Source organism: Notothenia coriiceps, unplaced genomic scaffold (assembly GCF_000735185.1).
Source record: "Notothenia coriiceps isolate Sejong01 unplaced genomic scaffold, NC01 NC01_scaffold00031495, whole genome shotgun sequence".
Lineage (NCBI taxonomy): Eukaryota > Metazoa > Chordata > Actinopteri > Perciformes > Nototheniidae > Notothenia > Notothenia coriiceps.
In genome coordinates this window covers 122862-145389 of record NW_011364196.1, presented here as the reverse complement: position 1 = coordinate 145389, position 22528 = coordinate 122862, and the positions used below count along the sequence as shown (strand labels likewise).

At 40.0% G+C, this 22528-nt stretch overlaps 1 protein-coding gene across 1 annotated transcript; it reads right to left on the bottom strand.

The window, feature by feature from the left end:
- Nucleotides 1-423: 423 nt before the first annotated feature.
- Nucleotides 424-21526, bottom strand: aldh1a2 (aldehyde dehydrogenase 1 family, member A2). The gene is made up of 13 exons (XM_010788004.1): nt 21325-21526; nt 12842-12946; nt 12181-12321; nt 11628-11757; nt 9879-9940; nt 9059-9187; nt 7502-7615; nt 4782-4884; nt 3476-3660; nt 3220-3384; nt 2389-2546; nt 1025-1099; nt 424-785 (listed from the first exon to the last, which is right to left on the bottom strand). Exons 1-13 carry the CDS (start codon nt 21439-21441, stop codon nt 713-715), a joined length of 1557 nt encoding a protein of 518 aa, XP_010786306.1. The 5' UTR covers nt 21442-21526; the 3' UTR covers nt 424-712.
- Nucleotides 21527-22528: the final 1002 nt, after the last annotated feature.

The following is a 22528-nucleotide window of genomic DNA, read 5'->3' as shown; positions in this document are numbered from 1 at the left end:
AAGAGGTTAAAATCTTCACGTTTACAGTGAAAGGTTGACATACAGTGTTAAGTCATACAAGCTAAAATATAAACAAAGACAATTAGAAATCCATTTTAGTTATGAATTAACATTTCATCCATTCAAATCTGAGGCTGACAACATCAGTGGTCCTGAATGAGCTGACATGCTTGCATAAATTCTACCAAGAAAATGACAAATGAGGTTTTCTGAATGATCTTACCGCACAGTACAAAGAAAAACTGCCTCCCAACACATGACAAGTTGCTAGTAAAGGGTTGATTGCAAGTGCAGCGACTGAGTCTCTGAGCATCCAGCATCTTGGGGGGGAGGGGGGAGGTTTGGCGGCTGGGAGGGGGTGTTGTTATTGGGGTTTGCAGTCAGAGCAGTCTCCCCATCGTCTCTGTGAGTGCTTTAGTGTAGTTAGTGGAGGAGGTATACATTACAGGGGTACAGTTCAGTGGTGGTCAGTAAGACTGGAGACAGTCCACAAACTCAAGGGAGGGAGGCTGGGGGGGGGGGGGTTGAGGGATTCGGCTGACTGTCCGTGGCGAGCCGATGCAGAGTTGATAGAGGAACTGGGAGGGCAGCAAGTGGTCACAGCCTGAAGTTACCCAAGAGATAACTAGTTTGGATGGTTAATATGGTTTGCCACTGTGGACGGGCCGACGAGTGATGAGGAAGACCTCCTCCCGAGAGAAGGGTGGGTGCTTTAAGAGTTCTTGGAGACCATCTTCATCGTGATGGTCTTCAGTTCTGAGTACTCTTTCAAGCCGCTTTCTCCCCTGAAAACAGAAAAAAAGTCACAATGCCGCTCGTTTTCTTTAAACTATATCATGCTGACAGCAGCACTGAAATATAGTGTATACACTGCTAGAAGAATATTGCAATATGCTCTTAAAATAAGATATATGGGATGTTAAGCAATTTTGGAAAGTAGGTTTTCAAAACACACAAGTCAGTATTAGTAATATTGTGGTTAATGTGTGTATATTCAGTGGGCAGGCAGTCAAGTCATACTCACAATTCACGTCCATTGCCAGACATTTTATATCCTCCAAATGGACACTGTGTGCTCAGAGCGTTGAAGCAGTTTATCCTGGGGAATAAACAAAACATTGATCACTATTGTGCGTTTGACTTCTGTGGTTTGCTATTGTAATATTTTGTAGCAAAATCTTAATGCCGTCTGATAATAAGTCTGATTTATTGTCATTTTTGTAGCTATTCATGAAACCTTCTGGATTAAACAACATAATTCCCTTATTGTTTAATAAACACAGCTGAGGGTTGTCAGGCTGAGTATTTGGTAATTTATTAGCTGCTTCAGCCTGGGAAGGAAAGAGTGAAGCTGAGGTAGATTGGAAGTTGTAAAATGTTGGGATTGGTGAAGTTAATATGAATACCATTTAAAAAAAAAAAAAGCAAACTGAGTAAATGTAACAAAGATTGATTAAAGTAATTGTTAAATGAGAAAATGGATTCTAATCTTATGTCTGTATAGTAGTTATGAAGCTACCCACCAGCAGCAGAAAGCTTAGACACAAACACTGGAAAGAGCTAGTCCATCCAAAGGCAACAAAAACATCAACACCTCCAATGCTCACTTATTAAAACATTAAAAATCATTTTATTAAACTATATAAAACTGAAGTGTAGGAACAACACGTTGCGGTGCAAAAGTCAAATCTATAAGGAAACCGTTCCTGGTTGTCTACGGTCGATGCCAAAAGTCTCTACGTTGCAAAGATTCGTCGCTGTGGTCTGTATCAGAAGTGAGGTAATATTTCATAGAACAAGCAGGATGTCAAAGAAGAAAATAAGGTAAGAAAAAGTTTTTCATCTTTCTCGAAGAACACAATCCTCAACAGAGGAAGAAAATTGGGTGATGATTGGGCGGCATCAAGAATGAAGGACAAGGCAGAAAAATGTTTCCTCAGCATGCAGAGAAATGCAGTCAAGTATGACAAGTGGTGAGAAACTCTTGGCAGACGTTGTATGTTCGCTATAACTCTACTCCTACTCATAGCCATCTGCAGGTAATTACAAGAGAAACAAAACAGGTTTAGGTAAATTCAAGAACTAACATTTTATGACCATTTCATTTACACAAATGATAAAATTAGGGGTGTCAGTTTACATTTACATTGTGCGTTGCTGTCTTGCCCTGGCACGTTGCTATTGGTATGTTTTTATCTCAAATGTCTGAGCTGAGGGAAAGAAGTGAAAAAAAGGAAGGAAAACATTTCTTTGTGGTCTGTGTAATGATAGTGAAGTGGCACATTGCCAGTTTACAGTTTATGGATGCCAGAGTCTGAAATGGTTGATACTTCCCACATGAAAAATATTACTGATTGCAGCTAAAGAAACACAGCAGATGAAACTCACCAGACAGTGCCAGCCTGCATGGCTGTGGAAATGGTCATGGCTTTGTTGATGTTGCTGGTGAATACAGCCGCAACCAAACCGTACTCTGTGTTGTTGGCTCTCTCGATCACTTCCTCGATTGTTTTGAACTTCATGATCTGCTGGACTGGCCCGAAAATCTGCCAAAAAAATATGAATTTGGTTCATTTATAAACCTTATTTCTATGTTTTAACTGTATATAGTGTATAACTGGTCACCTATACAGAGATTTGAAGGTTAGGACAAAACTTGAGGTAGTTGTAGTTTACAACATTATTATATTATGCTACTTTATATTTACTTTTCAGAGGGAATTACTGGATACATTTATAAAATAGATTAAGTTACTACTAGATACAGATGATTCAATGTTTTATAGCATGGAATACTATACAAATTGTTTTAAGACATACTATACTCACTTTCTAGGACATGTTTATCAAATACATTACTGTGACTTTTTTGACATTTTATTTGAATTGTCATAAATGTAGTGACGTAAAATGGGTAATTGCAGTTGAAATAGGGTAACTGGAATAATAAAGTAAAGGCACATCAAAATTGTAATTGCATTACAGCACTTGAGTAAATTAACTTAGTAATTTATACCCCTGAAAAATATGATTAATTATTATGAATGAATAAACAATATAATAAAATGAGTATATTTTGCTGATAATATGTACTAGTAGTTTTACTTTTGTACAGTTGTTACTGCAGGTCATTGACTTGAAGGGAGGACGTAATATTCACGCAGGTACATGCATTAGTTTTGCAGGAGATATAAAAATCCCTGTTCTTCATCACCGTACCTCCTCTCTGGCGATGCGCATGTCGTCCCTCACGTTAGAGAAAACAGTCGGCTCGATGAAGAACCCTTTCACGCCCAGAGCTTTGCCTCCGCACTCCATCTTGGCTCCTTCACTGATGCCGCTCTGGATGAACTCCAACACACGATTCTGCTGCTCCCGACTGATCTGTGGAGGCGGAGGACGGACGACATCATAAGAGAGGCCAGGACAGAGAAAAGGAAGAAGACACAGCTTTACAGTAGATCTGTTGAATTACCTGTGGACCCTGCTCAGTGGTGGGATCAAAGGGGCTGCCGACTGTCCTCCTCTTGGCTCTCTCCACACTCCTCCGGACAAATTCATCATAAATGGGCTCTTCCACATAGATGCGAGAGCCGGCCGTGCAGCACTGGCCTGCGTTGAAAAACACGCCCTGGTGGGCCTCTTCCACAGCCAAGTCCACTGGAGGAAAAGGGATTTTAGTTAATCAATAGCTGCATGAAACAGTTTGTTCATTAATAATGCTACACCAAAGGAAACATTTATTTTACAGGTTAATAATTAAATAAGAATACTTAAGTCTTTTTCGAAGGTAAAGTATTAAGAACTTTAGGTTAACAGAAAGTGTAATCATCACATCTACATGTAAAACATCATTTTGTAAAAAGGAAAACGTGTGTAGTATAGTGTTACAACATTTCCCTAAATATTTATTGGAGCTATCCTGTGCAAATCTGATACCTGACACCTGAGAGACAGGACCCTGCTGTTGCGCACGAAGGGTTAACGGACCCCCGTGATTTATGGGTCTCGGCTGTAGCACCCGACTGAGTCAGGGTCCATTCTCCTGATTTACAGGCCTTAGGGAGCCCCTCTCACGGCTGCTGAAAGCATTTGAAAGCCTCGGCACCCCCAGTTTGGTGAGCCACTTAGAATTCATATGAAACCCATCCATCCACAGGTTTTCACAGCACTACAAAGCTTCTGATCATTGTAAGACTCACAGTCCATGTGTGTTAATCCACAGACTGGAGGTCCTGAGAATGGGACACACGACTAAAAAAAAACAGTGATAGTGAAGAACCACCAGCCGTGCCAAAAGTATGCGGACCCAGTTTTACTGAAAGTACTGCATGACAAGTAAAAGTCCAGACTCTAAAATGTAAATGTTAGAAGTATTATTATGCAAATGTTCTGAGTTTCCAAAAAATGTATACATTTTTTTTTTTTTAAGTATTACATTATTGTAAAATATGAATATTCAGTTTTTATCAGTAACACACATAATCTTATAGTTTGTCTTATATCATATCATGTGTTACATATATTAAAAGTAGCTTGTGTGTTGTATAATTATTATAGTGGAGTAAAAAGAACAATTTTCCCCCTGAAATGTAGTGAAGTAGAGGTAGGAGTATCATAAAATATAAATACTCAAGTAAAGTAAAAGTGTATCAAGACAGTACTGACGTACAATATTTGAGTGAACGTCCTTAGTTACGTCCTCCAACTGCGAACCACCTATTGAGGGTAAATGTATCTCTGAATAAAGAGATACATTTAAAAAAAACTTTAAAACGTACAATCAGCATCTGCAAAGATGATGTTGGGGTTCTTTCCTCCCAGCTCCAGCGTCACTTTCTTCAGGTTGCTCTTCCCAGCTGCTTCTTGGATCAGCTTGCCGACCTGGTGAAGGAAACAGTTCTTGGGTTTACTCACAGAAATGCAGGCCCGTGGCCAGATCAGTAAATCAGCTGGAGTCATTAAAAAGCTTAAAGAGGTTGGTTAGCTCCAAACAGGGAATGCTCCGGTAGGCCAACTGAAACATGAGTTCTGCAAACACACAGAATGAATATCTATTACAGGTTTTTGGAGACAGCAACAGGAAAATAAAATGCTGTTTCAGCCGGGAACAGCATCTGATTTCTAATGAAGGGCAGGAAGAAGCAACCACAAGGCGTGTGTGTGGGGATGTGACTATCTGAGGGTGATTTCAAATGGGTCTGGTATGTCAATATGGAAGACCACAAGGGACTCGCTGTGGTTTATCTTTATCTTCCTATCATCCCTATTTCTACTTAATACGACCTAAACAGAATGAAGAATAATAAATAAAGGTTCAAGAACAGCACAAGGTCACTAAAGGGAATTCCATATGTAAGTCATCTTATACATAACAGGGTTTTTGTCAGTTTTAACTCTTTAACCGTAAATCATGTATACTTTTTATTTTAGGTGAACATTTTCAAAAGCATGCTCCAAGTTTATACATTAGTTTATATGGTTCCTGGGAGCCATTGATTTTCAATTTATTGGAATGAAAATAAATGAGCTCAGCTGACGAGTATGAGTGAGTGTGAATATGTTCCCTAACAATCACTATGTGTAGGTGTAAGGTGAATATCCTGAGGTTCAGAGTGATTAATAACACAACTCATTATTTTATCTTTATTCATCATATGTTGAGTTTTTCAAACTTTCTTTCATAATGACGTCATTTTTATTTCAATCAAGATTTTTTTTTCTAATGTTTTCATGAGGTTCATGAGTACAACTGCTTTAACTTAAATTTTTTTAGTGTTGTGAAATAATGTATCATCTCAAAAGATAACAACAAGCCTGAGAAACTTCACACACCCCCCTTTAAAACCCCAACACCCTAAACAAGTATTCATCTTCCTGTTACTCATACAGCCTGTTTTATTTTCCGAGAGAACTGACAAGATAAAGTGGAAAAATCCCCTCTCAGTTTTCAACAGAAAATAACCCCACCTCCAGCTTGGAAAAAGACTCTCTCACTATCGTATCTAGTGTCTGACAGGCTTTAAGATACAGAAAAGCACAGACTATAAGAGAATCAAATGCAGTGCTGCGGCTGGTATAGAAAAAATACTTGGCTTGGTTTCAATGATTCTGAATCGTTTGGTCTGTCTTTGATGAGAATCACAAAGTGGCTGACTAAGGGAGGGTTAGCGTGTGTTTACTCAGTGGTAAAGGAAACACGCTGGGCTGCGAGACACTCCTCCATGTGCAGTCACAGCCACATGTGAGTCAGTACGAGGATGAGCTGTGGTCCTAAAATCCACCTGTAGCTTCACCACTACCAGTAAGAAGATGCGGTGGTGGTGAGTATCCCCCCTCCCCCCTCCACTCCAACCCTCTGCTACTAGAGCGTGGTGACTCACTGTCTGGGCATCGGCATTCTCTTACAGCACTGGCTCATTCTCTCAGTAATTGACTCCAGATCACATGAAACAACAGGAAAACTAGTAAAAAAAAAAGCTGAGCCACTCACAAAGGAAATGTTCAATCAAGACGAGATGATAAAACAAAGAAGATGTTTGTGTAAGAAGGTGCATTTGTGTCAGTTTGCGTGCATACACTGATTGGGTGTGTCTGACTGTGTAAAGGGATTGGAATAAAAAAATGTTTGTTTTATGTTATACTTTGCTGGAAAATCATAAAGACAGATACGAGACATACACAGGATAATATATGTTCCTCCTCATTGTGTCCAATTCTGATTCTGCTGTCTAATTCTTTACGCTCTTTTTTTGGCTCATCAGATCATGTATATTATATACCTGTGTAGGTTATTGAAGATTACTCAAAATATATAAACACACCGCCAGAGTCGAGGCAGGAATCTCCAGAACACCACAAGGCTAATCCGAGCATTACATAAACCTGGCTCATTCATCAAAGATACATAAGAAGTACATGCTCACATCACAACGTAAATTCTACCGGAGGGGCTAGCTTGCAGTTTGGAATAACAGATGTTTATAAATGATCTGCAGTAAAATAATCTGCTGTCACTCTGGCTGCTCTCTCTGGCCTGAGGAATGCATTCAGACCACAACACCTCTGAGCTCTCAACACCTAACATGGTTTGTCCATGATGATTAAGCTTTCCATTAACTGCTCCCCTGTTCTGCAGAGATACAATGATTTATCCGGATCGTAAGTTAAATGGAAGGTGCGTTAATACTGCAGAGACAGCGAGGGAAACAGAAGAGCGGCAGTGTTTTCACAGAGATGTGTTTGTATACTCTCAACGGCGCAAATATGTGCATGTGTGCCGGATAAAATCAAAGCCCCCCGTCATGAGTAGTAATGACAGGGTGCACAGTTAATGTAAAACCCCATTTGTTTGTCATTTAAACTTCAATGCATGCACACAACATACTCTAATTAGCCGGCCTGTTCTTATGGTCTGCACATGTTGGTCACTGTGTCCCTTGTGACAGAACTAAGCAATAGGCAGCTGTTGTTGTAAGCCACGTTATTAGAGAAAGCGTACCTTGGTTGATCCTGTGAAAGCCACTTTGTCTATGCCCATGTGCGAAGAAATCGCAGCTCCTGCCGTTGGCCCGAATCCTGGCAAAATATTGATGACTCCCGGTGGAAACCCGGCCTGTCAAAACAATGAGAGGAAACAAGCTTTAGTTGAGATGACAGCAAAGCCAAGCAAAACTGCAGGCGGTGTGGGGGAATCCGGACGCAACCCAGGGTTTGACCAGCTGAGAACGGAGAGAACATCAAAAAGAAGAAGGCAACAGACAGATAGTCTCCAGAAAGAGACGAAGCCAGAGAGGGCAGGGGGGGAGAGCGGGAGGATGTAGATCTCAGTGTAGACACTGAGATATTTACAGAGTGATTACGTTTTAATACATAAACATGTTATGATACTTTGTTCCTATCCTTTACATAAGCATGTGTACATCTGGAACTTGAAAGGAACTCACTTCCTCTGTTGCTTTCAATAGTGATGACGTTATGGTTCAACTCCATACATCAATAAGTCTTATTACATGTTGGCTTGACTTAGCTGTACTCTAAATGCAGCTCTGTTGTGTTTTAATCTCTGCTTTGTCTTCCATCGGTCTCTGGAAACGTGTTAGCACTGATATTCAATCTCCTATTGACTTCTAAGGTTGCTGATTGCAAATGTATTTTTAATTTAAAGAATTGAGGTACCGTAGCTTTAATTTTTGATCACATACAAATTCAAAAGCAAGTCAGTACCTACAACATTAAGTGAACACTTTTCTCTATTAGCACATTCAGTCTGTGACCACTATCCAATATCGTGGTAGGGTCTGAATTACTTAAGTTTAAGACTGGCACGGATGTTTATTCCCAATCAGCCACTTGTAATTTTTGGTTTTAACAGTAAGGCATAAATGAAGCTAAATAGCTCAGCAGCCAACTATTTGTAATAGTAATACAATTCTGGTTGTTTTGGTATATTTCTCAGTCTTTTAATAAGATTTTCACAAGATTAGTTTGTTCATGAATTTAACATCTTTTTTTAATCTCAACAACTATAAAAACTGTTCATAGTCACACATTTACACATACTATCTTGAGCAACCAGAGCACTGCTTCTTTAAAGATATGTTGGGTTTTAAAGTGCAATTTGTTCATGTTGAAAGGGCCACAAACAAATATAATGGCTTTTATGTTATTGGAAGAGCACCAAATCTTTCTACATTCTAAATAAAACGCTGCGAAAGGATGATAAACGTTAGTTTGTTTTTTATTTAGATTTACTTTAACTATAGCAAACGCATTGTTTGGTGCTAATCTTAGGCTGAAAATTAGGATTACAGACTCTGGAAAAATGGGCCAGAAAAACAAGTGACAGTTTGTCAAACATCTGTTTTTTATCGCCCTGTGGTTATGTTAATGACAGATTATCCAAATAAAGTGTTGGCCAGATTCACAGTGAACACTGTGTACTTGGCGAACTGAAGCCGTTAACTGATTCTGATATTGGGAGTATTAACATAAGACTGGCCAAAAGAAATTTGGCAGGCTGCCTCATAAACATGTGTGGTTGGATTCTGTCATTTACCTCTTTGACGAGAGCTGCCATGTAGAGGCAGGTGAGCGGTGTCTGCTCAGCAGGTTTCAGGACAACAGTATTTCCACATGCGATAGCTGGACCCAACTTCCATGCTGTCATCATCAGAGGGAAGTTCCACTGTGAGGCACACACACACAAACACACACATTTAGAAAAAAGACATCATGCATCTGACTGACACACTGGGTGGTCACAAGTCAAGCTCAATAACTCATCGCTCTTTAGTCACTTACTCTCATTTTCACTCTGTCTAAACATAGTCAAGTGAGAAAATGTTCTCGGCACTTGTACAGTATTTTCTCTTCCCACAGTATTCTGAGAAAGCCGGGAAATTGCAACACATGTGCAATAGCCCCATATCACTGTACAAAACACAGGCCTGTGTTATTTCTGCTTTACACAGGAGCCCATGGGGCTCAACGCAGAACCACACGCTTTCTGCACTCTTGCACAATCAACAGTGTCTCTTTCTCCTTGATCTTTCCTCTCTTTTCTCACAGTTCTTCTCCTCAAACACACTTTGTTAAATCCCTTAGCTCACTCTTTTGCTTCTCACTTCTCGTTCTCTATTAGTCAAACTCACTGGCCCCGTCATTTTGGGGGCTTACCACAGGATTTACACGAATAAACAGTGTCTGTCAGGGAATGACTGGAAAATGAAAATTGAAATTCAACGAATAGGCCAGAGTAACAACCAACGACAGCTCTTTTAAACTCAGCCAATTCATTGTTGTATGTTATTTTGTTCAAACCTTTATGTCCATTTGTCTCAATCATGCACGTCACTCGTAGGAAGGGTTATACTCACAGGGATAATTTGTCCACAAACTCCAATGGGCTCATATCTGGTAAATGATATATACTCTCCATCTGTGCAGGAACACACGTGACACACACACACACACACACACACACACACACAAAAACAGAGAGCAGGGTTATTCATTTCTAGCTTTAGTAGTTTAAAGCTTGTAATTGCCTGAAAGACATGAAAAATGTCACCACCTGATACCCCCGGTGTTGTTGACTCAACATGTTAATTTGTAAATGAATCCACACGCAACATTCCTGCTTGCTTTATCCCAGTGAGAGATTACATTTCGTTTGGAGCCTCCTAAAGTACAGGCATGTGTGTAACTGTTTTAGGTCATAGAGATGGGTGTTATGCTGGAAATGTTTGCTCATTCCTCTTGCATTACCAAAGTAAAAGGAGGTACTTGCTGAGGGTGTGCCATGCTTGTTCATATTCAACAAAAACAATTGATATTGAGAAATTTATAGAAATGTGTTAAAACAGTCGTCAGCTGAAACATTGACTCATGTTGCATTTGGACTTGAATGACCGATGGCAGATGACAAGCCGGATAAGCATTTTCAATGGGATGCAGTGGGAGTATGACAATGGACACAAAACTGCAGCACAAGGTCTCATATGTCAACCTTTTTTTCCGTAATACCAAAGTGGATGTTGGGTCTTTCAATACTGTTATTGTTTGGAGAATGAAACTATAAACCTATTAGACATGAGGTTTTCGGGAGGAGCTCAAGTATCTGCCAGGTTTGTTTGAAAGTATGACTCCTGCGAGATGACTTATATTTCAATTTGGAACAAGAAATGTAAACTATACCAAACTGTGTAGCCAAAGGTGCTCCACATAATGTCACTCCCTATTCATTTCACACTGTCTGTGATACAGATTTAACACGATAATCTCAGCAAGACAGATAGATGTAATGGGGTTGTTGATGGGAAAAATCCTGCACTTCATCCCAACTGTTGAACAAACACATTAACGGACAGCCTAACATCATAGAGAATACAGGAATACCCTTGTTTATTTCCACTAGAGCAATAAAGCTTTGACCAAAGCCCTGGCAAAATGCTCACCGAGGTTGGTTTGGCAGCAGTGTACAAGAGAAGCTTTGAGAGGGACAATAAGGTGGTATCAGGAGGTTTCCCATGTCCTCTCTCTTATTCTATTTTCCTTTTTTGTACTTCCTGTTGAAACAGACAGCCAACTTTTCCCTCTAGCAACCCCCAAACTCAACTGAGGCGACACTGGAGGCAGCCTCAACAGGACAATAAATGTTAGTGTTAGGAGTAATCCCCAATTTGATGTCTTACTTTGCTGAGTATAAGTGTGCTTCTCCTACAAAACCTTTCTTTTATTCAACTAAGTGTGTTGTAGGTTTGGTACATCGAGTGAAGGTAAAACAAATAAATTGCAATTAATTTGATTACTGATTCATTTTTAATGGGATAAATAACAGAAAACCTTGGAAGATACGAAGATTTCCTGTGCTTTTTCAGTTTGATATTATACATAACATATATAAAGATATGCGCTTGGAATAATTTTAATAGTATATTTTTGTAATATAGTCTGACATCTTATAGACCAAACAACTAAATAATTGCAACCCATTTCTTGCTAGTATCTTCCTTTTAATCTTCTACTTTTACCTTTATTCTCCAACCACCACTCTCCCTAAACAACAGTCTGCCGTCTGTCCACGTCACTAAAACTATGCCGTCTTAATCAAAAAAGGACCTTACCCATTGGAATAGAAGTGCCGTGGATCTTGTCTGCGTATCCAGCGTAGTATCTCAGTGTCTTTATGGTTCCCTGGAGGTCCACAAACAGGGTGGGCAGGAAAGGCTTCCCACTGTTCAGTGACTCAATAGTCTGAAGAGAGACGGGGGAGACGAAATATGTGATATAACCTTGTGATCCTCACATAATTCCATACTGCTCCAGTCTTTACACTCTCCCGCGGGTGAAATGTGACACTAAGATAACACTTAACTACAAATACAGCCCCTTAGTTACAGTTATATGTTCCCTTTAAGGCAAAGTAAGTTTATCAGTATTTTCAAACACAGCGGCAGCTCAAAGTGCTTTGCAGAAGGTATAAAATGAAATGATCAGGCAAAGGAGTAATGGTTATACTACAGTTACAGAGATGTTATAATAAATGATTACTTTAATAGGGCAGCAATCAAGAAGATAAGATGCCATTTGTTAATAATTGTTATCCATGTGGGAAATAACTCTTCTAAACTGAAAGAAAGTTATTAACAATAATTGAGTCATGCCAGTATAACTTACTGCTAGATAGACACTGTCTCTCTCCACCAGGTCGGCCAGTTTGGCCAGCAGCCGCCCTCTCTCAGACGCATCCATCCTCCGCCACACGGAGCCCAAAGAGGAGGCGAGGCGCGCAGCCTGCACCGCTTTATCAACATCCGCCTAAAAAGACAAGACACATCATTATCAACCAGATGCAATAAACAAGTGTCTTTGACATTTTTCATGCCAGTAGCACGCTGAGTTTTTCAACTTTTTATTTTCTCATAAAAGATTGATTCGTGTTGATCTTAAAGCAACTAATACACATGCATTTAAAGAAGTAAAAGCAATATTTAAGCCTCTTGTAAGAAGTGCATATATACCCAAGCATAGTATACGAAATACGTTTTTTATTGTTGTTTACTTCGTCTTCACTACATTTTTTAGGGAAACACTATAAATGTGTTCACTTTTCAGATAAAAATCAGTTTATAAAACATAATGATACTAATCATGATCCAATGTTATAATAGACTGACGGTGGCCATTCCGAATGACTTTTGATAAGTTAAGTCCATATTGTCGCACACATTTTAAAATGCAGGATCTCCTGATCCAAAGTATTTTTATAGTGTGTTATTGATAATCATGTTTTCTAGGTGAAAAACAGACAAAAGACGCTGTGTTGTAGAGTATTTACCTTGTCGGCTTCCTGGACCTCACAGATCTGCTCTCCAGTAGCCGGGTTATAGGCCGGAAAGACCTTTCCACTAACAGAGTTGTGCCACTCATTGTTGATGAAAATCTGCAAAAAGAAAATGCATGTTTAGTTTTCCTATTTCCGTAAAGCGATGCAATAAAGAATCTATACGTAAAGTCAGGGTCGAAAATCCCTTTGTATGAATTTGATGCAAAAAGCCCAATTCATTTTCAAAACCTATTAAAAATAAACAATTTAAACTAATTATATGTATGTAAATATATAATTGCACATATATTCAAACAAGCTTAAGAGGAATATAATAACTTCCCTTTGTATTTATATAATAAATATTTATGTTAAGTAATCACTTCATCACATGCTTGTAGTTGAGGAAAGACTAACAGCCCTCTTCGGGCTCTTGTGTAAGGGATATGGGAGAATCTGGAAATCTGGACAGAGATTCCTGCCTGTCCAGCATTGCTCTCTGGGGAGTGCTCCACCATCCAGACAAAGGGGTGGGGTGGGGGTGAAGATAAATCCCTATCAGACACCAGACCCCCACCCACCAACCCACCCCCAAGCACACAGACACACGTTTCACAACATCTCTGCTCGTTTACGAGATCATAAAACACGTGCCGCGCTTGGTTTCTGTGATGCGTTAAAGCAAGTCTTCCGTTAAACAACCGCCTTGGATTCCAAACAGGACATAGTTGACATCTATTAAGACCAGAAGTAAAATAAATGTTTACACAGTCACAAAGCTGGGAATTATGTCAGAAAAAATACAACACACCCTTTATAAGCTGATGAAAAGTTGAACAAAATGCAAGTGTGATTTGAAATGTGCAAATATATATTTTGAAAGTTCTCGTTGACGTGTTTAGATCTATTAGGCGGACTCCTCACACACGGTTTTTAATGGCTGTCAGTCTGTCTGATAGATAGAGTGCCAGGAGAACATCTGCTGGCACATATCCCTCTGTGTATACATATGCTCTTACCGTCCTTCTACTTAGAGGAGTTTGGATGCAAACCTGAGATCATGGTTCAAGTATCCCACTGGCCTAAGCCTCCCTAAACCCTCCAACATGTTTACCTCAATAAACGGTGGGCTTTAAGCACTATTTAATTGGCTATAAACTATTACCCGTGTTTACTTTCAGGTTGGTATAAAATGCCAGAGAGCCTGAAAACTGTTGGAGTTGCAGCACACACATCACTCTGCCTCCCTCCTCCTCCTCATTCCCACGGCTCGCAGGCTCATAATGTGGCCTCTGCGTATGAATAACTCACATGCAGACGTTTAAGGTGTTCAGTATCTGTGTGTACCACCCCACAGAACCATACGTTATACACTCATTCCTCTACGTTTCCTTTGTACTGGTCACACACACCATCCCCCACACACCTTTACCCACGCACACACACACAAAAATAGACAGGGCCAGAGAGGCTTCTCTCTCCAGTGTTCTCAGGCGCCTCCATCAGAGGCCACCTTTAATCTGACGCTCATTAAGAGCACTTCATAAAATTGTCAGTAACGATAAGGAGCAGAGGGCCAGCTACAAAAACAGAAAGTCCTGTAGAGCACTGAATTAGTTTTTAAATTTATAGGGGCCACTGAAGTGGGGCGCCCTAAATCAGAGGAGCCCCCTGACAGCCTCAACAGTCCAAGCAAGAATGCAGACCATGGGTAGCTTTATGCATGGCGTAACCCCTCTCACAAGACGCTGCTAAAGGAGAACGGATGAAGCACGAGAACAGTGGAGCAGGCCGCCACCTAAATCACAGCGAGAAAAGGACAACTGTCAGCCGCCGTTTGGCTCGGCCCTCTCTCTGGGCTCGGACTGGTGTTACACTTTTGTCTCGTTCCATTGAGAGACTTGATTAAGATGACAGGGCCGAGACGTAAATCAACTCTCAAGGTTTCTTAAAATTGCTTTTAGGATCATTTGGACGACGGGCAAGAACACAAGAATGAAAAAAGCAAGTGCAAGGGTGAACATTTTCAAATGACAAATCGTGTTTCCCATTCCCTGCGGGGTCGTTACTATCCTTCCACAAGATGGTTTTATGTTTATAAAACCACCAGACTGCAGATGACAACATTTTCAAAACAAACTATTTCACTTTCTCGCAATTAATCCTTGGTACAACTTTTAAAGCAAACATTTGTAACATTTTGTGCCACTACATTAATTAAGAAACGCTTTAACGCGGTCAGAGCTGTGATCTGTGATGCCTGACGCATAATGAGGAGGCCTGATGTGGATTAGAGCTAAGCAGCAAGCATATAGGTCAAGACTTTCTCCATGGGCCACAGGGCAGCTGCAAACATTTAGCAACTCCCAGGCTTTTCTGAAAAACCTGTCAATCACAGCATCCAGACAGAGCCTGGCCATGGAGATAATGAAAAGATGAGACGTGATGAACACGTTTCAACGTTTCTTTTGCTCATTAAGTCGGCCATTTGGTGCAGGTGTCTTAACCGTCGTCATCCGTTACAAAACGTTTTAAACAGTTAAAATAAAAATTCAATGTTCTTCACTTTGCACCAAGTAAAGTGTTAATTGCTCTTTATATTTGCCATGTTAACAACACTTTGCAAGATTATTTTTGTGACAATAATTCTTTTTTTTAGAAGTAAGCTGTAATGGGAAGTAAGAAATGCCAAAATACTTTCTGCAGCCAACAAAACATCTGTTTGGCTCCCTGTTCTTCTCACAGCTCAGACGCTAACGGCTGAAAGAACATTACATGAAACTCATTTCTTGTCTAAAAGTAAGATCGGTGGGGGCAAGAGATGGGGTTAGTTTAGCGTTTAAACAGGGGTTTTATATATAAATGTGTGTTTATACACAACAAGCCAAGAATCCACAGCCAGACGCACCCAGGCCGGGCACCTGCAACGCTCGTCTGCGCAGGAAGTTTCATATCCTCCCCTATCACAGGACCTCCATTTCCTCTTTGGATGGGTTTCAAAAGTCTTAGAATTACTACTGTTACAAGTGATTGGAGAGTATGTGAAAGTGAAGACCAGCTGGTGTTTTCTGCTCCTACTCCTCTCCACATGTGTGACACCATGGAGCCTTCATGTTTTTCATTCACACTCCCTCAGACAATGCCAGCCGGCGCTCCTGGGTTTGGCGAGGGCGACCTCGCTGTCACAGACTGGCAAACGTCTTTGTATCGTCAATGTATGTGGGCATGTGGTTAAAGTTGTTCATTCTGATTCAGAAGTTATGTGAGAAAAACACTAATTTGACATAAGGTTGTAATTATAAAAACAACTTCTTATTCACGGTTTCGGTTGCTTTAAGCAGGCAGAGAGACCACAGTATCAGACAGCTTATATTAAATACTTTTTTAAGGCTTATATAAATCATAGTTGTTATAATTTTTTCTGAAAACACACAACAGAGGACTTTTGTTTGACATATAAATGCATTGCTTTTGACAAAATTGCTCGGCAGATTCTTATCCAACTAGAAGGCCACTTTGAGAGCGCAGACCTCTGCCAGGGCCATGCCATATCTCACAATGGTAATACGAAAAATATTGTTGTTTCTGCCTTGTGATTAAGATTGACTTTAATTTAACGGGTTATTTCTTGGCCCATTTTACATCCTCCCAACAAGCTATATGAAAATCGGAACACTATCTTTTCTGTAATACTGCTAACAAATACACAAAAAAAACTAAAACCCCTCTTGTTGGCGCTATTAAACTGCTTTCTTAAGTCAACAGTTAGTTAAGTAATTGATATACCCAATGAGCATACGTGAACCCCAAAACTTACATTTTCAAATATCAAAAGTGAAGTAAAAGCCAGAAAACTTCTCCGCGCTTCACACAAATATATAAACTTTCAGACTTACAGTAAAGGTGGGGTAGGTAAGTTTGAGAAACCGGCTCGAGATACACTTTTTGTTATATTCCATGGAATGCTCTTAACATCCCGATAGCAATGAATATTTTTAGTGCTTTGACAAAAAATCCATACAAAAATGTCATCTGTGGAAGCTGTAGTACTGTAAAAAGCACGACCAATCATTTTAGCCGGCCTGGCTAAAGTAACTGGATGGCCTACCTGCCTGTCAGCCTTCCATCTGTGCACAAACTTATCTCGTGCCCTCATTGTGTTGGAGGAGGGGCTCTGTAAGGAAGTGGCAGATTTGGTCCAGCTGTGTATTTTCAAATTCTAGCGCACTCGAGTGGGTTTCTCCAAAATGACCTACCCCACCTTTAATATAAATGTATTTTAAAAAAATGCATCAGAACTTGATCTACAATTTTGACTAAGTGTTTAAAAAGTTAAAAGACAAACAATAAAATGGACCTCTCCTCTCACTACTGGTGTTATTTCTTTCCTTGGAACATCTGAGGTTTGATGGGTTTCCTGTGTACTTAACCGTTCTCTAATTCTTGGGTCAAGGAGAAGAACAGTAGTTTTACTCGTGGTATCAGCGGACAAAGAGGAAGTCATTTTTAAAGAAATATGACGCTTTTCCACTTCTGTGTTTGCTATGTGTCGTGTTTGCTGGAGAAAGAGCCTATAGGCCAACAGATTTATGAAGCCAAGTGTTTTTCAGAATGACACCGTAAGGATTTACACGTCCCTTGTCAAGAGGGCCGCACACTGAAGGTATGGGAAGTTAACTGGGTAACCTCGCTGTCACTGCTCTTCCTTAAACAGTGATTAAGAGACAGGGGACATGATGTTGACGTCTCTGCTAAGATGATAATTTACACTCGCTACACAAGTAGGCATTTCACACCAATGGACATATTAATGGCGGTGCACACTTACCCTGTCACAATCAAAGAGATGTGTTTTAGAGAGTATGTGGCCATGTGTGTGCGAACAGGGAGATTGTGTAAGCAAAGGCAGAGGAGGAGGGGGAGAGTTCTCGCTGTGCTCGTTGTGATAAATCATTTAGTTGCACAGTATCCCCTAACTTTGGCTCTGTTTGATCTTGATCGCAGTAAGATGGTGGTTTTGAAGTGAAAAACTCCAGAACTGCAGGTCAGCTCTGGCGAGGCAGGGCCACTAACCCACACAGTGAGACAGAGTCATAATTTACACCCCGCTGGACAGCACCTAGCATCGGGGAGCCCCAAGCCTCCATCTGTGCTATCTCAATCAGTGACAGATTGATGGAGCCTCTTATTCATCCAAACTGAGTGGATGTCTATGCGTAGACTGCTTTACAAATACTCGGCAGACAGGCTCTGCAAAGGTTCCTACGGTGTAAGTGCACTAATGCCACCATGAGCAAAGCAACCAAGACAATTTACAACTGCTGATTAGTTTAGGAGATGTGTAACAAAGAAAATGAACAAGGCCACTGATTTAGATCCTACAATCTGGTCCGCTTGGTTAATTTTTATATTTGTGAGACAATTACCTATGTAGTTACACCAGCTCAAAACACATACAAAAATATAGATTTTTGTATATACGGCTAAAGGGCAATCCTTTTTTTAAAGCTTAACATTCACTTTGGTGGAGGGGTTTATATTGTGATGGCACTTCACTTCACAAACATTTTACAGACTGCTCCTTCAAAGAGAAAGCATCAGAGTTATTTGCATTCCTGTTAAACATGTACACCTAAGTGTATGGTTTAACAACTCATCATCGCCGAACGGTGTGAAAAACCACAAAGGCCAGAAGCATCACCCACTGAAAAGAGCAGGAAAAGTTTATCTGTTTGCTTTAAATATTCATCAAATAAAACTCTTCTCTCCCTCTACCACAAGCGGAAAACATCAATAAATAGCTCTCTTATTTATGACTTCCTTCGTGGTCCTATCAACCTTTAAACTGTTTCTGTCTTGTAACCCAGCTGTTGGAGCCTTCTAGCGATAGACATGTGGGGGTAGGGGACGGGACAACCAAAAGAGAGCTTTCCTTCTCAAGCTCTCAGCTACAAAAGAGAGGGCGTAAGAACCTCACAATGAAGCGTAAGAGGATAACAATAGACTGATAACAGAACTCCAATCATATATAGATGCACACAAAATTCCAGATAGCTTTTCTGATAATATCAATGTGTCGCTGACCATGAGAAGTTTATGACTCGGTGAAGAGGACAAGGGGCAAACCTTGACTGCAATCACTTTTTTTTATAACATGCTTATGTTATAGAAGCAAACCTGTTGATACTGTGTCAGCCATTTCTCTATCTCCAGGGTTGATAACATGTAATCATTGCGTTGCAAAAGAAACCTTTTTGTTTTACAATTTCTTTTTATGTGATTAAGGGGAAAGTCTAATACTGCCTTTATGTTACAGAAAAGTGTAAAACAGTATCTGAGAATAAAATCTGTCCCTCAGCTTGCCGCTCCATCCACTCGCCCTGCAGGCCAGTGAACGGCGCTGCTTGTTTCCCCTGCAGTCAGTGGGGTGGAGAACAGGAACAGGGTGTGAGGAGAGCCCACGCCAGGGGTTCCCATAAATCAGGGCCCTTCTGCCCCCAATGTCCACCAAACCAACAGGGACTAGATGATCCAAATTCCTGGGGGTTAATTCACCAAGTTGCTCCCTAAATATCCTCCTGTACACCGTTGTTTGCGAGGCCTTTAACTAACACTCTGCGCTGTGAGGGAATGGAAAGCTTACAACACGACAGAGCCTATACAACATGTACTGTCCTCTTTAGTGAAGCAGCAGCGTGACCTTTGCACATAAAACACAGAGGTATGTGTTAACACCAAGCAATTATAGCACTGACTGAACTTACATCACGCTATCATTAATATGACCTTTAATCTCCGTAATCATAAAAACACTTGTTCTGCAGATAGAAGACCCTTTGAGTGGCAACAAAACTGCAGCAGGCTACCTCCTGGCTACTAAGGCTGGTGACCTCAAACCAAAGAAAATCGCAGTCAGCATTTAATCAGAAGATCTTAAAATAATGACTAAAACTTACTTCAAAGTGTACCAATATGCACATAGGGAAAAAAACGAACAAGGCATTTCCGAGATGTTATAAAACATATGAGAGCTATTTTTAACATGTGTGTAACTGGCTCAAGATTTGTGGTGGCTCAAGACTTAAATTCCAAGCGTAAGGCCAAAATACTTCACAAAGAAAATAAGAGACTGTGATTTACTGATTAAGGATTCCTTAAAAAATGTAATAGTATATGTAGTGCTATGTTTTATTATGGTAACAAAATGTGGAAGCACTTAACTACGAATCAAGAACTTACAGTATCCTCACCAGATGTTTTAATCAAATCTCTCTGAAAGCATTTATTTTAGTCGTATCTGCAACATGATTTGTTCCATGACTCAAATGAAGTTCTTTGTTTAACTCAAGCTTCTTTCTCCAGCTGTTTCTGCATCCCCTTTCTCCCACCCACACACTGTAACACAATCCTGCTCTGATAACACATTTGTTGTTTAACAATCTTTACTTTTAAATAGATTTTTTTTCTCCACTAAACAAACTTGCTGTCACTAAATAATGAGAAAATGACTGCCTTAATGACTGCAATCCTTTGGACTTGAATAACATGTGTGTCGTGTCATTGAAAGAAAAGACTTCAAGGCATAAATAAGAGGTGCTATCTTGTTTTTAAGCAAGCTCAGCCTTTGCCAATGATACAAAAAAAACTATGAGCAATTAAAGATTACTCTAATTTGAATAAAAAACAAAACACTATTGAAGTAATCATAGTAGAAAAATGGAATGAAAGATTGAGATGTTTTTTTTAAGATGATATTTTGTTAACATTTGCCAATATTACATTTCTTGTACATGTATCAATCTTTTAACTACTTTTTTTTATGCCCCCTTATTAGACCATTTCAAATCAAAAACAAATGTTATAATCATGCTCTCCAGGCAGTAAACTAATTGGATGTTGGTATGTATCTTAAGATGCAATGTAAAATAAAACAAACAAATAGGCTATATTGATAGAAAATAAAATTATTCACTTTGTTAGAAATATTTAAAAACTCTAACTATAGTTCTAAACTATGTCACACCCTTATTTGCACGTATACTAAAGAAATACTTGCTCAAATAATTTGCAACATAAATTATCAGCGTTTATCTCAGGTTTATGTAGTGATTTAATTTAGAAAATGACACTATTATAAATTTAATTCAACATTGATTATAAAACGTCTTATGTCGGTTGTTGTTACGTTTAAATGATCGTATCTGGGGGTTATTGGTTTATACATTACAATATGCACTGAGCACGTGTACGCAGAAGAAAGTAAAAGTAGGAATCACTCAATTTATCAGAAAGTTTAGACCGGATAAGTTGCCTCAGCTGCAGCTCCGAGTGAGCTTCTCTATCTGATATTAAAACGTTAGCTGCTGACACACACAAACTGCAGTTTAAAGAAGTTTGGGTTGAAGAAACACACATGATCAAATAAGTGCGAGCAGAGGACACGGAGTCGTTACGCGCAAAGAGAGAGGGTCGGCGGCGGCGGAGCAGAAACAGACCTTGGTGTACTTGATCTCCGGGTTGGGCACCGGGGAGGGCATCAGATGGAGGGATGCCATGAGAGCAGCGGGGTCGCTCTTCACCTCTCCGGGGATCTCGATCTTACTGGAAGTCATCTCGGCTGTGTCTCTAGTCTTCTGCCTGCTGAGCCTCTCGGGGTTTTTTTCTAAAGATTTCTGATTAGGACTTTGGGTTTCTTCCTGGGTTTATAGCCAGGTGTCAGCCGCGGTTCATTTTGATTGGGCGAAGAAAAGGGCTGTCCTTCTGAAAATTAAATTCATGCATTTACATAAACGACCTCAACCATGCGTGTTAAGGAGGAGAAACACATCCACCCCACCCACCTCACACTCCCGGTACACTCGGTTTACACTGCTTTTACCCAACAACAGACGCTTTTACGCAGTAATTGATAGTTTTACAACTAAACAAAGAAGAAAACAAACACATTTCCATGACTTATTAAGAGTTTAGATTGGGAGATCATGTAAACCACAGGTATAACTAAGGCTTTGAGTGTTACATGAAACTGAAACCTATTTGTCAAGGTTTAAACACTTAGAAAAGACTGTAGCCTAGTTCCACAAACTTCCCTTTAGCATCATATAAAGCCTATTATCTTCTGGCAAAAACAATCTCGCCATAAAGTTAATGTAGTAGCGGTTTTAGGCTTTGGATGGATTCACATTCTCTTTTTTGTATCTGTTGTTGTTGGATTGTAGAAGTTAATATCTCCATTTTCTGGAATGCCTCCCTCATATTGGCATGAAACTGGAGATTGGAGGTTAATTATTTACCTTAAAGTTAACAAACAATTCACCATAAAGAAGTATTTACTCGTAAGTCTCATTCTTACATCATCATTAACCATTTCCTAAGTGCCATAAAGGTGTCATCCCACTTTCCTCGGCTCACTATCACCCTGGGCTCTTTATTTGCCTAACACAACCTCCCCACGGTCTAAGATGTTATGTAAATGCGGACTAAAGGGATTGTTGCTACTTGCTGGGGTGTTGTTGGCAGAGATTTGTCCCGCAGGTGATAATTCCCCCCAGCGCCTCCTTTAAATCTCCCAATAAACATCCACCAATTAGCTGCGAGCGAGCCTGTCTCACAAAACTAAAAGGAATTAAAGCAAAGCCACGCATGTATTAACACATACACAACAACTGCATTTCTTTACACATGCATGAAGCCACTCAG

Coding starts and splice junctions, on each gene's coding strand:
- aldh1a2 (XM_010788004.1), bottom strand. CDS start 21,441: ATGACTTCCAGTAAGATCGAGATCCCCGGAGAGGTGAAGAGCGACCCC. Junction 12,947..21,324: donor CGGAGATCAAGTACACCAAG/GTCTGTTTCTGC, acceptor TTCTTTTTGCAG/ATTTTCATCAACAATGAGTG. Junction 9,941..11,627: donor CGGCACTTCTATTCCAATGG/GTAAGGTCCTTT, acceptor GTTCCTGCACAG/ATGGAGAGTATATATCATTT.